The 17,060-nt window shown below is 36.2% G+C and overlaps 1 protein-coding gene across 1 annotated transcript in view; it reads left to right on the top strand.

Moving 5' to 3' along the window:
- Positions 1 to 16,769, top strand: part of LOC123233829 (butyrophilin-like protein 3) — a 114,064-nt gene extending 97,295 nt beyond the window's left edge. The window contains exons 3-10 of the mRNA XM_044659870.1: positions 8,650 to 8,776; positions 11,802 to 12,149; positions 12,400 to 12,672; positions 14,360 to 14,461; positions 14,894 to 14,914; positions 15,019 to 15,045; positions 15,166 to 15,192; positions 16,177 to 16,769. Coding sequence (XP_044515805.1) covers positions 8,650 to 8,776; positions 11,802 to 12,149; positions 12,400 to 12,672; positions 14,360 to 14,461; positions 14,894 to 14,914; positions 15,019 to 15,045; positions 15,166 to 15,192; positions 16,177 to 16,769 — 1,518 coding nt within the window. The remainder of the gene's footprint in view (positions 1 to 8,649; positions 8,777 to 11,801; positions 12,150 to 12,399; positions 12,673 to 14,359; positions 14,462 to 14,893; positions 14,915 to 15,018; positions 15,046 to 15,165; positions 15,193 to 16,176) is intronic.
- Positions 16,770 to 17,060: the final 291 nt, after the last annotated feature.

The following is a 17,060-nucleotide window of genomic DNA, read 5'->3' as shown; positions in this document are numbered from 1 at the left end:
TTACTCTCTGGGTGGGACAATTGGTCTCTGGCAGTTGGCAGAGTCACTCATAGAGACTCTCTCCTGTCTGAGGTAGAATGAAAGGGAGAAAGACCTGAAGGAGTTAAGTGTTTTCCTTTCCCAACTTGGGAAACACTAGTGAGTATCTATTGCTATTTTTATAGATTGTTTTAACTCTGAGAAGACCAAAGAAAAACCTGGTCTTTGGTTTGGACTCTGAGGCTGCTAAGGTTCAGAGTCCTAACTAGATTCTTGTTGAGATTCAACCAGCTAGCCTTTGTTATTTTTATAACTTGAAGGTGAAGTTAAGAATTACAAGGATAATATTGTTAGTTTATTTAAAAGAGTAAAAATTTGGGTTAGTCAAATCAGGAAGGATTAGTGTAGCCTGTGAAAACAGGAGAAACAGTTCCTTGCAGAACCAGGGAGTTTTATTTGGGTGGAGTTAGATTCCATTAGAGTTAGAAATCCTTTTTTTTATCCTTATATTTTCAATAAATAATATATTTTTATATAACGAGAGTTTCCTTAGCATCCTTGCACCTGGCCCTGAAGATAAGTTGATTTATGAGCTTCATTTCACTGATATAAACTGAAGCTACTTTGCAAGCATAGCAATCAGAGTAGCTAAATCAGTTTATAATCAATAATCCATCCATTGTTATATTATTTTACAGTTGCCTTTTATTTCTACAACTGTGAAGGACTTAGCCATCAATAGAATGATCCAAAACAATATTGCTCTCCTCCATAGAAAGAAATGATGGAATCAGAGTTGTTATGGGAAAAACCAGGGGAGTTAACTTAAATATTAAATGTGGGTCCAGAAGGGTGTGTAGGAGACAGGAATGACAAAAGATGGGGACATAAGTTAGGGAGAATGGGTTTAACTGCTAAGGAAAATGTCTGTTAACAGAAGTGGCAGTTAGGCCTAACTGTCACCCTGCACCATCTAGACAAGGGACCTGTGGAAACTAGCAAGCAAATTACAAGAATTTTTAACAAATTTAATTAAGGGAACTATGGTAAAGGATGGGAATAGGGGTTTCTACACTTCCAGACTAAGGGCAAACCACAGGGTTAGGGGAGGGATTTACTAAACTGAGACCTAAACAACACAGGGCCCAGAGAATAGCAGGACCGAAGTGGGTATCCTCACAGCAGAGTCCTGACACACTCCAGCAATGTTGCAGCTCCTTCAGGACCAGCTGCTATGCTCTTTCAGGTGGGTAGATTCTGGGAGCTAACCCAGCCCAAGTTAACCTGTAACTCAGGTTGGGATTAATAGTCTCTACCAAAATCTCCCACAAGTAGATGACAGTCTTCCTTCAGGATCTCTAGAAATCTGGGTGCAAACTCCATTTCCTCTGAGGTGTCCGAGGATCAGTTACAACTTGTCCTAACCACCACGGAGTCTGTCTCATAGAGAGAGGCCACACTTCCTGCTTCTCCATTCCATTTGGAATTCTCAAGCCCTTCCTCCTAGGTCTCTTAAATAATAACTAAGTAATCCTCCTCACAACAGAGTTCAGAACAAAACATACATTTTTTGTCATTTTCTTGTTTTGTTTTCTGTTTTTTTATTTTACAATATGACTAACATATAAATATGTTTTGCACAATGTCACATGTCTAATCTCTATCAAATTGCTTGCCTTCTCAAGGAAAGGAAAAAGGATGGAGTGAGTGAAAAAAATTTGAAACTCAAAATTTCTTTAAAAAAATTAAAATTTGTTTTTGCATGAAATTTGAAAAAATATAAATATTTTCAGTAAAATTAAAATGCATTAATATTCATTAGGCAAATGTCTCTGCCATACAAGTCTTTAGATTATCCCAACATAATCAATTTCCATCCCCTTTATCTATTTAAAGTCCTTCCCAATTTCCTAATAATGATAAAGTTCTTGGGAATTAAATGTGTCATCTTCCCATATAGGAATTTAAACATTTTAACCTTAATGATTCCTTTATGATTTCTTTTTCATGCTTATTTTTTAATGTTTTCTTGAATCTCATGTTTGAAGGTCATATTTTCTATTCATCTCTGGTCTTTTCATCTAAAATGTTTAAAGATCTTTTAGTTCATTAAATATCCATTATACTGTAAAAGAGGAAAAGGATTTTTTTTGTTTGGATATTAATATTATTTAAAGGTGTGGCCACCAAGGAACTGAATAAATACCAATTCCTAAAATGATTTTAGTAATTTATTTACAAAATATGGGAGAGAGTGAAAGTAGAGAGATGAGAAGAGGGTAGAGTAAGAGATCTAACTTAATGAACTAGATTTGTATTCAAGTCTGGGCTTTACTCTGGCAGGGCCAGAGTAAAGTCAATTAACAAGGGGTTTAGTCACAAAGTCTTCTCCCAATCAAGGGCCCCTCTGGAGGCTAAGGTAGTCACCCTTCTTCATCCACCACGTGCAGTTCTAAGGGAAAGATTTAAGAACAGTCTCACCAAGGTCTCAGGGTCCCAGGTCCAACCCTCCTCCAGGTACAAGTCACGAACAAGAAGAAAGAAGAGAGAAGCTGAACTCACTGAACTCTCTCTCTTTTTTTTTAACCCTTAACTTCTGTGTATTGGCTCCTTGGTGGAAGAGTGGTAAGGGTGGGCAATGGGGGTCAAGTGACTTGCCCAGGGTCACACAGCTGGGAAGTGTCTGAGGCTGGATTTGAACCTAGAACCTCCCATCTCTAGGTCTGACTCTCAATCCACTGAGCTACCCAGCTGCCCCTGAACTCTCTTTTAAAGGGGCTTCTTTTGAGTCACTTCCTGTGCCTCTCTCTTAGTTTACGTGTCCAATCACAACAGATACTTTTCTTAGGACTGTCCAGGAGGCAGTCAGTAAATTCTGATTTGTCACTTACTCTAGCACTTGTGGGTCACAGATCTCCAACTTGTGAGTTAAGTGGAGATGTTTTCACCTTTGGTGATTAGATTTAAGAATGGGCAAGGTAGATTTAATCTCATTATCACAACACCCTTGTAGGATTATACTATTTTGCAGGATATATTATTCTTGGTTGTAATATCAGCCCATTTGCCTTCCAGAATTTCATCCTTTAATCATTGTATTCTTTTAACATAGTAGCTGCTAAATCTTGTGGACCCTGAATGTGGTTCCATAGCATTTGAAAGCCTTATTTTCTGGATACTTGCAATATTTGCTCTTTGATCTAGGAGCTGTGGAATTTGGTTTTAGTATTAAAGGGAGTTTTCATCTTGAGATCTCTTTCAGGAGGAGATTGGTAGATTCTTTAAATTCCTATTTTGCCCTCTGGTTCTAGGATATGAGGCTAGTTTTCATTTATGATTTCTTAAAATATGATGTCTACCTTCTTTCTTTTAACATGGCTTTCAGAGAGTCAAATAATTCTTAAATTATTTTTCATCAATCTTTTTTTTTAGGTAAGTTGTTTTTTCAGGTGAATTTTTCCCATTTTTCATTCTTTTTATTTTATTGATTTTTTTTATGTCATTAGCTTCTACCTGACCAATTCTAATTTTAAGAGAATGGTTTTCTTCATTTGACTTTTTTTTTACCCCTTTTACCATTTGGCCAATTCTGCTTTATAAAGCATTATTTTCAATAATAATGTTTTTACCTCTTTTACCATGTGGTTAATTCTGTATTTTAAGTTATTTTCTTATTATATTTGTGCCTCTTTTAACCAATATATTAATTGTCTTTTCATAATATTCTTGTTTTTCTTTCACTTCTTTCCTCAGTTTTCTCCCTTACCACTAATTTGATTTTGAAAATATATTCTAGCTTTTCCAGAAATTCTAGCAGAGCTTGTATTCAATCACATTTTCCTTTGAGATTTTGCTTTTAGCTTTTTTGACCTCATTGTCTTGTTCAGAGTTTGTCTCTTAATCTTCATTGTTCCATAATAGTTATTTTTAGTCAGGTTCTTTTTTGTTTTTGATCATTTTTCCAGTCTATTTCTTATCTTTGAACTTATGTTACAGCTAAGTTCTGGTCCTGGCATGAGTGGGAGTGAAGGCACTGTCCCAATCTTTAAGCATTTTTACACTGCTATTTTCAGAACTAGTTCTAGGTGTGTAAAAGTTTTGGGTTTTTCAAGGTCATGTGATCTAGGGAGAGGTAATATCCCTGCTTTCTGATCTGTGCTCTGATCCTTATTAAGGAAAAGTCCCTGATCTCTTGTATTCCTCTGCAGAGACATTGAAAGCTGCAGATTCATTTATTATTTTGGTAGAAAATTCAATTGGCATTGTAGATTTATGTGTTGAGTCCAAAGTTCCCACTCTCTTATCCTCTCAATAAAACATACATGTGTACACACACACAGACAGCCACACCAGAGAGAAGAGCAAGTTTTACTTCCTTCAGGAAGATTCAACCTTTGATGGTATGATCCGGAGTTTCCGAGCTTAGCTCCATCCATGAGTCCATGCAGTGACCCACATTGTCGCCTCTCAGCATTGGCTGAAGTTCCTCTAACCACAGACCTCTTCTCTACGATCCTTTCTGCTCCTTCAATTTTTTTTTTCCTACAGGCCCCCTCAACTTCTGGTAAGTGAATGTTAGGGAACTTAAAAAGACTAGAATTTAACACCTTTAAGGAGGTATATATGTCTATATTTGGGTGTCAGGGGATCGTTTCAATGTCTTAGGGAACTCCTGTCATGGAAACTAATCCTATTAATATAGTTCTGGGACTTGTTTGTGGCATTTTTATAGAGTTAATACCAAATGATGTCTGAAGGGCTCTAGGTCCCCAAAACTTCAATAATTTCCTTCAAAAAAGACTAATAAAATTCTTGGCTCTATTTAAAGATTTAGACTTATTTCATGGGATATGGATTATTATCTTGCTATAGCTAATTTACTTTCACTTTTGGAATTCCTGCATCAGGATCAAGGGATTTCAAAAGAAAAGCAATTTTCTGTGTGCATACACAATAGAAATTATTTAGTAAAAATAAAAATAATAAAAATTTTAAAAAATTTAAAAATTTAAAAATTATTTAGTACAACTAAAAGTAAAAAATTAAAAAAAATTAGTAAAAATTTGCTTGGTTAAGTAAGTCTCAAAGAAATCAAGTAGTAGTAGTAAAAGTTATGTTTCTCTTCTTGTTGACATTCTCTTTTTGGGGTTGCTATGTTTTCCCAAGTCACTGAGACATAATTATTGCATTCAGCTTGCAAAATGTGTATAGTATTCCCGCACATTGGTGTCACTGCACTCCCAACTATTTACATTTTACTTGAATTAGATAAATTAAACTCCCTATAGAAAATATAATGAGCTTTGTGTGTATGTCTCAGGTGCTCTCCATTAGCATCAGATACTCCCATTCATGCAAAGAACCTAAACTCAGTGTAACATAAAAAAAGAAGAGATTTCATGAATTTTAGATCATTGCTCACTATATCTACTCCTTCACATCTTTCTTTCTCAGAGAAAGTGGTCACTTGCTTATATCTATATAATCATATGAATTATGATGACTTTTGAAAATGAGTGGTCAATAAAGGCAAAGTAGGGATATAAGATATTCTAGTAAATGTTTAACAACTGGCCCATGACAATCTTTTAAGTATAATCTGCATTATTTATACTTTCTCCATCACTTCCTTAAGTCTATGCAATTAACAAAACAATGAATCAATCCATGAGTTGTATTACTTGCCAATTTCAAAGGTATAAATGCTCAAACTGAAATTTCCCTATCAGCTCTGAAAAGCCAGTGGGAACTGGCTTCAGCACACACCTGGGTCTGAAACCCATTCTTAGAATCACTATCAGTCATTCTTTCTGCTCCATTTGCCCTGCTTTGCCACATACTCCTTATATAGAGCTTTATCCAGGAAGAGAAATGCCTTGATATTCTCCCACTCCTGTTCTCCCTTCCACAAGGGCCCAAGAGAGGATCAATTAATGGTTAAGAAAATAGTAAGTGGTGGGAAGGAGAAGAAAAATAGGTATGGGATACCGATTATTACCATCTGATGTTGAAAACAAGACACTGTCTATATAATCAGAGCTATCCACTCCTCCCTCCCATTTCCCACACCTGCTACATAATTAATACTCCATGGACAGTTTATAGTGAATGGTGCTACCTTGTCATTTATCTACTTTAGAACTTTATAATTTTTGAGTTGGAAAGGAATTTTTGGATCACCTAGTCTAACCTTTTTGTATGACAGAAAAAAAATTTCAACAGAGAAATGAAGTGGCCTGTCTAGGGTTGTATAGCTCAGCAATTCCTTTATAAAATTTTTAAATTAATTTGTTTATTACACTAAAATTCATAGGCATATCTTTCCCTCCTTCCCCTCCTTTCATTAGAGAGGACATCATTTGTAAGAAATCTATATGCCTACATAAAATTATGCCTTGCTTATTTCTATTTATCAGTTTTTCTCTTGAAGTGGACTTACACAAGTTATTCTTTAAACATTATTTCTATTGCTGTATATAATGTTCACTTGGTTCTGCTCATTTCATTTATAATTTCATTTGTTTTATGGTTTTTTAATTAACCTGCTGATCATTTTTTTTGGTGCAGTGGTATTCCATTACAATCAGATGCCAGAATTTGTTTACCCTGTCCCCAATTGATGGGCATTCCTTCAATTTCCAGTTATTTGCTACCACAAAGAAATTAGCTCTCTTTCTACTTGTCTGAGTCTTTGTGTCAGAGGATCCATTCTAGACCAGAGAAAGGTGGATTGAGAGATCAGTTGGTGGTATTAAAACCAATCAGGCAGAAATTTTAGAGTTGCTCTTTGTGTTTGACCTTTACTTTTTTTTTTTAATACTAGACTTTTTTTTTATCAGGGTTTCAGAAATCATCCATCTCCATTCTTCCCTTCCTGCCCCACTGGACATTACATTTTGCTTTGTTCAATGTTGAAAAGGAAAGAACATTCCTTCAGTTGCTCCTGTTAATGGTTTTGACTAAGTTGTAAGTAAAATAATTTTTTCCCATATAAATTCCCAAGAGGACCACTGATGTGGGAGAAAAACACTTAAGTTTGTAGCAAGGCCTCATTCCAAGAATGGGAAACTCACACTCCATTCAATCCAGAAACAAGAATTTTATTTGAAGCAGAAGTGGGTTTTGGTGTTATAACTGTTGTAAGGAAGATTATTATTTAGTTGTTATGTAGGAGACTTAGCAGAAGGGCTGGAGAATTCCACATGGAATGGGGAAGCAAGAAGTGGCTGGCACTCTCTTAGAAGGACTCCATGGTGGTTGGGACAAGTAGCAACTGATTCCCTGGGAGACCTCAGAGCTAGTGGAGTTGCACCCTGATTCCCTGGGATCCTGGAGTGTGGTGAAGGTTGGAAGCAGAGGACGTCTATCCTGCACAACAGCACTGAGTAGGGAGTGATCTGTGATCTGGTGGACAGCTTGCAGACTCCTCTCCCTACTGGGCTGCTTTGGACCATCAGTTCTGGAGGAGTTGTTTCCTGGCATCCTGAAAACACCTCTGGACTCCACTATGAGGATTCCCACTCAAGTCCTGTTATTCTTTGGGCCCTGCCTGGATTAGGTCTTAGATTAGTGTAGCTAAGTCCCTCCCTTGCCCCTGTGGTTTGCCCTTAGCTTGTAAGTGTAGAATCCCTTATTCCCATCTTTTATTATTGTTTCCCACAATTAAACTGTTATAAACCTTTGCCTTTTGCCTGCTAGTTTCACAGGCCCTTGCCTGGGTGGGCTGAGCAATTGTTGGAGCCTAACTGCCATTTCCAGTAACTGTTACCTCCTAGTAGTTAAACTTGGTCTCCCTACCTTGTTTGGTTCTGTTCATCTGTCATTCCTGTCTCTCTCACCCCAGTGTGAACCCACAAATAATAATAGTTAACATCCCTGGTAAACCTCCATTACATAACAGCCTAATAGCTGATGGAATAGTCAGGGAGAGGAGGGGGAGGGCTAATCAGGTAGCCTTGGGGCTAATGGATAAGCCTAGGGGTGAGTAGAGTAGTCTCTTTGGAGTTGATAGTATTGAGTAACAGCTCTACTATAGAGTGGCAGCTTCCACTAAGGAGTGGCAGCTTCCTCACCCTATAGATCAGGATTGGCATATTTATTGGGATCTGGTAGCTTAGCATCTCCCTTTCCAAACTCGGGTGGAGGTATGTTTTGGGGCTCTGTGTTATAGGGAATAAAGAGCACGAGCAGGTTCCATGTTCCTCCACTGTCCACCTTGTCATCATTTGTCAATGCAGGAGAGGTCTTGCTGCCCTTCTGGAATGAGAACTGGGTGGGAGGTTGGGGGGGAGGGTCCAGTACATTGGAGAACCACTATAGGTAATTAATTATTTCTAAGAACACAAAGCTTATACCTAGGGTAGAATGTTACAAATTCAGTTCACAGAATGGATAATTGAACAATCTACAATTCATGCTTGACTAATGTTGAAACATTAGTTTCAATTTGCAGTTGAGGTTTAACTAGTGCTAACTACTGAGAAGTACAAGATTTCAGAGTATGAAATTACTACCTCTTACTAGCCACTGTTAGCCAACATCATCATCTCTTATTTATGGCACTCCATTTTTGAGACCTATCTAAGAATCAGAGTTAGGCTCGGATTGCCAACTTGACTCCAGTGCTTCTTACTACCTACTCTAAGATATCTCATTGCCCTTTCTTTACAGGTTTTCATGAACAAATTCACAGAAATGTGTATTATCTCAACTCTCTTGTTCTACTTTCAAGCCTCCAAAACATTTGAGCACCATCTTCTCCTTATGTTTGTTGTTAGTCTCTTAGATCTGGGATCAGGTAAGGCTTCCCTTGTTTGTGCCACCCTCAGTTTTCTTTTTACCTCCATAACTATTCTACTCAACCCCACTCAGCAAACATTGAACCCTTATTAAGTTAAATACATAATATATCAACTGGTTAGAAGTCACCCTTGCTGGATGCCTATCAATTGGGGAACAGCTGAACAAATTATGGAATATGCTGGTAATGGAATACTATTATGTTATAAGAAATGAAAAGCAGTATGATTTCAGAAAAAGCTGGAAAGATCAACAGGAACTGATGCAGTGTAAAATAAATAATTGTCACCTCTTAATACTGAAAAATCACCTGTAAGTATACTTTTATTGTATAGCCTAATAGTTCCCATTATCACTCTTGGAGAAACAAGGCAAATTAAACAGTCCTACTTGTTACTTTATTTGAGAGACACTGATAAAGTTACCAACTCCCTTACCAAATATATTTCTCATACCAACTTTACATGCTGATGAAAATTTCCATCATTTTACTCACTTTTTTGACTAAAGGCAGTGAAAGCTCCATAAAATTATTCATCTTCCTTCCCTCCCTTTCTTTCTTCCCTCCTCCTTTCTTTTCTTCCTTTACTTTTTCTTCCTACCTTTCTTCCCTTCCTCCTCTCTTTTCTTCTATTCTCTCTCTTTTATTTCCCCTTCACTCTTATCTCCTTCCTTTCTTCTTTTCTCCTTCTATTCATCTATTACTTCCTTCTCTTTCTCTTTTCCATTCATCCTTTCATCCTTTTTTTTACTTTTCTCTCTTCTTTTTACCACCTCCTCACTTATCTTAGTTTTCAACTGTCTATTAATAACTTTTGTTCTATTCTTCCTAGTCCAAAGACTATTAGGAAACAAGGAAAATGGTGTGAGTAGTTCTTACTTCTCTCCATCATCTCAATTATCATCCTAGCTTGTGTGATCAAAATGTTCTTTTAACATGAATACAACTAGAAAGTTCAGTTTCTGTCAGCATTCATAAGTGTCACATATTCTACTGATACTATCTTACAGGGTTATGTTATATTCCAATATAAACTCTTTGTTTAAGGTTCAACATCTATTTCCTAAACTCATCATCTTCTCCCTCCATCTATTAAAGTTCATTCTCTGATCAAGTCTGCAAAAAAGCCAGTGCTAAACATTACTTTGCATTTGGCAAAATTCTGTTTAGATAGGACTCATCACCAGAAGTTTGTTCATTGAAAGCTTTATTTTTATAAAGTTCATCATTGAAAGTGTATTCATTCAGAATTTTTTTACCACTATAGTTTGTAAAAAAACATTTTTCTAAGGTACAGAAGAACTGAGATCTTTATCTATGGAGGAAGTGTCAATATAAATGAAATTGCAGATCTGTGAAGTACTATGAAATTGTTTTTTATTTAGATTTTTTGTTAAAAATTTTCTTCCTTACTTCACCCTCTCCTTCACCAACTGAGGTGATAAGAAATAAGGTGTTCATTGCAGATACAAAGTCATACAAAACATTTTTCTTCCTTAGAAACTTTCGAAAAAAGAAGAAAGCAAAATAGAGTAAAATGTGCTTCCATATGAATTCTGTTGACTCTATGGAGGTGGATAGTATTTTATATCAAGAGGTCCTTGAGGTTTTAGTAGATCATTGTATTAATTCATTCCTAAGTCTATCATAGTTTTTTTATCTTTATAGTATTGCTATATATACTGTTCTTCAGGTTTTGCCTAGTTCACTTTATGTCAATACATATAAGTTTTCCTGGGTTTTTCTGAAACCAATCACTAACCATCCTTGGCATCCTATCCACTATCCTCGGAGGAGATAAGAAATATATCATTTCTTAACTCAAGTTTTCCTTCTCATTCATATACCATAAATAGTTCAGCCTTTCCCTAATTGATGGGCATTTCCACAGTTTCCAATTCTTTGTCATCACAAAAGATCTGCTATAAATGTTTTTGTACATAGGAATCCTTTTTTTTTCTTTTCTTTGGTCTTCCTAATGTATAGACCTGTTATCGGTATTGCTGTATCAAAGATTATGCACACTATTATAGCTCTTCAGTTCAAAATTGTTCTCTACAGTGGTTGTATCATTTCAGAAAATAGTAGTGCATTAGTGCACTTATTTTCCTACATACCCTTCAACATTTGTTATTTACCTTTCCTGTCCATAACCAGTTTGATAGCTATGAGGTGTTACCTCCGAGTTGTTTTAATTTACATTTCTCTATTAACTCTTCAGAATTTTTTTTCATATGCCTATCCATAGCTTTGATTTCTTCCTCTGAAAATTTTTTGTTCATATCATTTGACTATTTACCAATTAGAGAACTGCTCTTTTATAAGGTTGATTCATTTCACTACATGTTTGAAAAATGAGATGGGTATAAGAGAAATTTGTTGTAAAATATTTTCCGAGTTTCCTTTTTTCCATATTTTGGTGGAATTGGTAGATTGTGTTGTCATCAAAATGGTTATGTTCTTTTTCTGTTGATCTAGATACTCATCTAAAACTTCTTATTCTGCTCTATGTTTTCAAATATTAGAAGGAATGTTATGTGAAAGAAGAATGAGACAATTTGAATAGCTCTAGAGAGCAAACTAAAACAATGAAAGCAAATTGTAGGAAGTCTGATTTTAGTTCAGTATAAAGCATAAATTTCAAATTATAGCTGAAATAGACCATCTTACTAGGTAGCGAGGTCCTCAATCACTGGGAATGAGTAAACAGGATCTGAAAGATCACCTCCAAGGAATGTTGCATAGGGAATTTTGGCATTGAATGAAAGGTTGTACTAAATGATCTTTAAGTGACCCCTTTTATATTCATATTTTGTAATTTTATGATATATGCATCAATTCTGACATCATGATAACCCTTGTCTTATGTTGATTTAAAAAGGGGATGTTTATGTCCTGGGAGAAATAGCTAAAGATTGAGAAAAAGTAATATGGAAACTTGATTTCTGTACCTAATTCAGGTCTGGTGCAGTATACTGACTTTTGTCTGGGGTTAATGGAACTTTTCTGGTTATCCCTATAGGTCATTTTCAAGTGATTGGTCCAGACAAGCCTATTCAGGCTTTGCTGGGAGAAGATATCCTTTTCTCTTGTCATGTCTCACCCAAGATGAATTTGAAGAACATGGAAGTGAGGTTCTTTAGAAACCAATTCTCTTCTTTGCTGGTTCTATACAAGGATGGGAAAGAAACAAAGGAGAGTCAAATGCAAGAGTATCAAGGGAGAACTCAGTTTGTGCAAGATGCCATCACTGAAGGAAGAGTCTCCTTAAAACTGAAGAATATAATTCTTTCAGATGCAGGGATATATGGGTGCTGGTTCAGCTCCCAAACTTTCTACCAGGAGTATACTTGGGAGCTACAGGTAGCAGGTCAGTTGTTTATTTCCAATTATACCACTTAAGTTCAGTTAGCTAGAACTTTCTACTGAATGAGTGTGATTGATATTATTCTTTGATCAATAAAAAACAAGTAAGCAAATAAGCAAGCTCTTCTTCTACTATCCCCTTAAAAACAAAAACAAAAATAAAAATAAAACAAGAACTAAGGACAGGGTAAGCTATGTTCCTAAACATTCTTGAAATATGATCTTTGGTTTAATCTCATCCCCATTTTCTACAGCTCTTGGATCATCCCCTCTCATCACTCTTGAGAAATACAAAATGAATGGCATCTTGCTGAAATGTCAATCATCTGGTTGGTTCCCCAAGCCCAAAGTACAGTGGAAAAACCATCGAGGAAAGCATTTGTATTCAGACTTCAAGGCAAACACAGGGGATGATGGCCTATTTGACATAGAAACTTCTCTTGCCATAAAAGAATCATCCTTAGGGGATATCTCATGTTCTATCTACACCTGGGACCTCAGAAAGGAGTCCAAAGTAAAGATAGCTGGTAGGTAGTGGAGGGGGAGGAAATGGTGGGGAAGCCTCTTTGCCTTGCTTACTTGGCAGAACTTGATACTCTTAGATTTATGAATTTTGGGCCTACATTTAGTGCTTCACTTTGGAAAGATATTGGACAAAAGGGAATATGTTCAAAATTATTCATTCATGAATAGTTTGGATAGGGTGAGGCTTACTTGTATGACAAATACAAGAGTCCTCACACCAAGAAGTTTCATTTTTTAAACTTAAATCATTCCATTTTATGACTAATGAAACATTATTAATTGAAAATAATAAATGAATACAGAACTGTTTCTGTTGGTAGAAATTAAGAGGATTTTATAAAGAAGTGATTTTTCTACCTTAGAGTTTATAATAAAGTATAGTGTGTTATCTCCTTGCTTTTGATGTGTTCAGTGTACTTGTCCCAGAATAACACTATCCTATGGCTGGAAAATATGATTGCTGAGCCATTGGCAGAGAGCATTGAGAGATTGTGGCAAATTGATGAAGTACTGCAAGACTGGAGAAGGGCTAATTTTTTCTGAGTTTCAAAAAAGGGGAAAAATGTAGTCTGAAATCTACAGGTCAATGAACTTGAGTGACAAATTCTAGTTAAAAATTGTGATGTGTTTTTAAAGAAATAACTAGTGAACATTTAGAAAAGTAATTAGAGATTACAAAGGTCTGGCTTAATCAGAAAATGTATCAAGCCAGACTACCTATTATTTTGTGGGGTTAGTAGATTGCTAGGTAATGGATAGAGAGCTGAGTCTGGTCAGGAAAACCCAAGTTCAAATATAGACTTAGTAGCTGTGTGACTTGGGAAAATAACTAAACCCTATATTCCTTAGTTTCCTCATCTATAAAGTATCCAGTATTTTTGTCAAGAAAACTCAAAATGAGGCCATGAAAAGTCAGGCACAACTGAAACAACTAAATAACAACAATAAAAGTATATCTGAGGAATCTTGTTTCAAGGGTCCTTCAACTGGAATCCAGGAAGTTTTAAAAAATATATTGGTGACTATATTTCAGAATAATTGGTTTCTTTATAAACTACATATATGCATATATATGTATAATCTATGCATTTAAAAACATTCTGAGAAAAGGTCCACCAATTACAGCAGTCTACCAACAATTTCCAAGATAAAGAAAAAAAGTTAAGAACTCTGATGTTGATATAGTTTACCTAAATTTTAACCATGCAGAAACCATTTAGTTTTACACACTTTTAATTTTTTTTAAATGGAGAAATAAGTGTTGCACAGGAAAATTTGAAAATCTTGGAACTTGAAGCATTTGTCTCCATTTCCTACTCTATAAGAAAGGTGTGTATACTCATAATATATAGTTTATAGGTTGGTAGTGAGAAAGATGCTTTGTAAATCTTCATAGATTCTTTAGAAATTCAGTCATCTTATTTTACAAGCCTAGGAAACTGAGGCTCAAGAAACTACAAGACAATCTTAAGCAGGGATGAGTTTTAGATTTAAATCCTCTGACTCTCTATTCAGGACTATTTTCGCGACACTCTACTGACTATCAAGGTTTTAATAATAATAACTCACATTCATATTAGGACTTCCATTATTACTATAAAATTATTGTTATTCACTTTTTAGAATGAATTATTGTAGTTGTCTAAGTTGGTTCTAAGTTATCCTGTGGTTTTATGGGATGTCTTACAGATCAGTTTTTCCGGCCTTCCCCTTGGATCTATGGTTTCGTCATAATGTTTGCTATCTTTTTAATTGTTGCTGCTTCTGGTTTTTTTCTCCACATTCGTCAAGGTAATGGTAATGGAGAGGGGAGGGCACTGCATGATGCTTCACCACTGCCCTTTTCTTCTGTCATCTCCTCTAAACCTCTCTTTTTCTCAATCACAATACCTCTCAATTGTTTCATAAAATCTTATTCACTGACATTTATCAAATGTTTTCCATATTTAGAGAGTGATGAAGAAACTCTTACTTTCTTCTGATTTCCTTACCCCTCCCCCCACCAATGAGACCTCAACAACTTTGTCACAGTCACTTCGATATTGTGTTCTTTCTTGTGGAACCTGATTATATTTGGAGAATAGCTTCTGAGATACCTTGGATCCAAAATTGTTTGAATTTACACCTTGTCAATTTGATTTCCTTAAAGTCATCCTATTTACTTTAAATCTTTATCCATTCTGGATAGCTTTCTGACATATTTCTATTTCTTTTTACTTTTAGCGAAACTTAAGAAAAAGCTGGGTAAGATTTTCTTTCTTTTTTTTTTCTGATTACTTTGTACCAAGTTCTCTTTCTGGGATGTTCTTTTTCTCATTGTTACCATATTTCTTATTTATTGATTTTAGAACAGAGGAGAAAAATGGAAGAAAAAGGTAAGAGAAGTTTCTTTTCATGTCAAATTCTCTATTCTCATTTTCATCTTTCTGTTTCAGTCTTGTATTTTCCTTGCTCTCAACCCTAGCAATAACTCAGACTTGTTTTTATCTTTTCAGAATGGAGATATGCCAGTAAACATGCAGGTAATTATAACTGTAGATTTCTTCCATGCTGAATTTCCTCACTCCCTCTGCTCCTTCTTTCCTCCTAACCCATTGTTCAAAACAAACTAATTTGATTTGGTAGTCAGGAAGTGAGCCACTGACTTCAGTGACCTTGACCAGATTCCTCCATTTTGAGCACAAATTTTGGGGAAGGATGCGGTTTCTAACAATGCATAAACTGGGGTCACTTTGTTGGTTAGATTGAAGGTTCACCGTGGCTTTAGAGAAGACAAGAGAGAAAATTGGGCTATTTAGCGGGGAGGAATTAGTATTGGGATTAAGGTTAGATTGGTCGACATGATTTCTTGCTAGAGTCAGGTGCCATCTCGTTACCTTGTTCTGGTTCTCTTTTCCCTCACTTCCTCCAGGGAAAGTAACTCACAGATATTTTCTCAGGTATCTTGTCTTATGCCTCTATTTCCAAGGTGCACTTTTGGTGAAGGTAAAATGGTTCAATAATGTTCATGGAGAACAATGAGGGATTAGATTTTCCTATCATTCTTTCACGATAAGTAGGAAAAACAAAGCAAACAAGAAAGAATGTTTATCAGAAGACATATTCAACCAAAATAACTTGTTTGATCATCTGGAACTATTTTCTTCTTCCCTTCAACTCTCTCTCTATGTTCCCATCTCTGTCTCTCTCCTTCTCCCTTTCCCTCTCCTTTTTCCTCCTTCTCCTCCATCTCTCTCTTCTTCTCTCTTTCCATCTTTCTGTCTCTCTGTCTCTGTTTATCTCTGTCTCCCTCTGTATGTCTCTCCCTCTCTTTTTCCTCCTCCTCCTCCTCTCTTTCTCTCTTTCCCTTTCCTCCTTCCTCTTTTTCTTCCTCTCTCTCTCCTTTTCTCTTTTCCTTTCCTTTTTCCTTTCTTCAATCTATCCCTCTTCCATTGTCTCTCTTCTTTATGTTTCTCTCTCAATTCCCTCTCCCTTAACATACCCCCATCATTTTTTTCTCTTCCCAGTTGAGGTGACTCTGGATCAAGAAACTGCTTGCCCTCTACTCCAAATATCTGAAGATTGTAAAACAGTGTCTTATAATGACCCTTCCATGGTTCTTAACGTGCCTGAAAATAAGAAGATATTTCAGTCTCCTTGTGTAGTGGCTTCACAAAGTTTCTACATGGAAGACTGTTACTGGGAAGTAGAAGTTGGGGAAAAAAATCGATGGTTTCTTGGGGTATGTTTGGATAGTGTGAAGAGAGAGGAAAAAAAACCCAAACTCTCCCCTGCTAATGGTTATTGGGTGTTGGGGCGATGGAACCAACATGAACATTTTGTAAACTCCCCTAATAGACAGATGTTAACTTTGCAGGTATATCCAAAGAAGATAGGGATTTTCTTGAACTATACATATGGGCAAATCTCCTTCTTCAATGTGACTAACAAATCCCACATCTATACATTCACTGGTTGTGATTTCAAAGGGAAAACCCTCCACCCATACTTCAGACCTCGTTCTAATGACATTCAAGAACATTCATGCCCTTTGATTATCTGTACCATGTTACCTGGGACTGTAAGAAATGATACATCTCCCTCTAATAATGATGGTTAGCCATGATAGCAGGATATTAGAAAGAAGTACAGTAAACTCTACCACTTCTATCCCCCAAAACAAAACCTTCTCCCAACACATCTAGTAAATGCACCAGATTAAATTCTAAAAAAAATCCAAGCAATAGTTCCAGTGAATCATTTTCTCAGTCCAGGTCAGCAAACAGAGAAAGAGAGAGAGGCCTTTTGGGGTCAGAGTTTAGCAGTCTGTGGGCTCACTCTAGCACCTAGGAAGAAGCTATGCATTGGGGTAAGAGGAGGTCCCATACTGGGACATCATTGTAATGAGAAG

Source organism: Gracilinanus agilis, chromosome 2 (assembly GCF_016433145.1).
Source record: "Gracilinanus agilis isolate LMUSP501 chromosome 2, AgileGrace, whole genome shotgun sequence".
Taxonomy (NCBI): Eukaryota; Metazoa; Chordata; class Mammalia; order Didelphimorphia; family Didelphidae; genus Gracilinanus; species Gracilinanus agilis.
The sequence above is the reverse complement of the archived record's forward strand: the minus strand, read 5'-3'. Positions and strand labels throughout refer to the sequence as shown.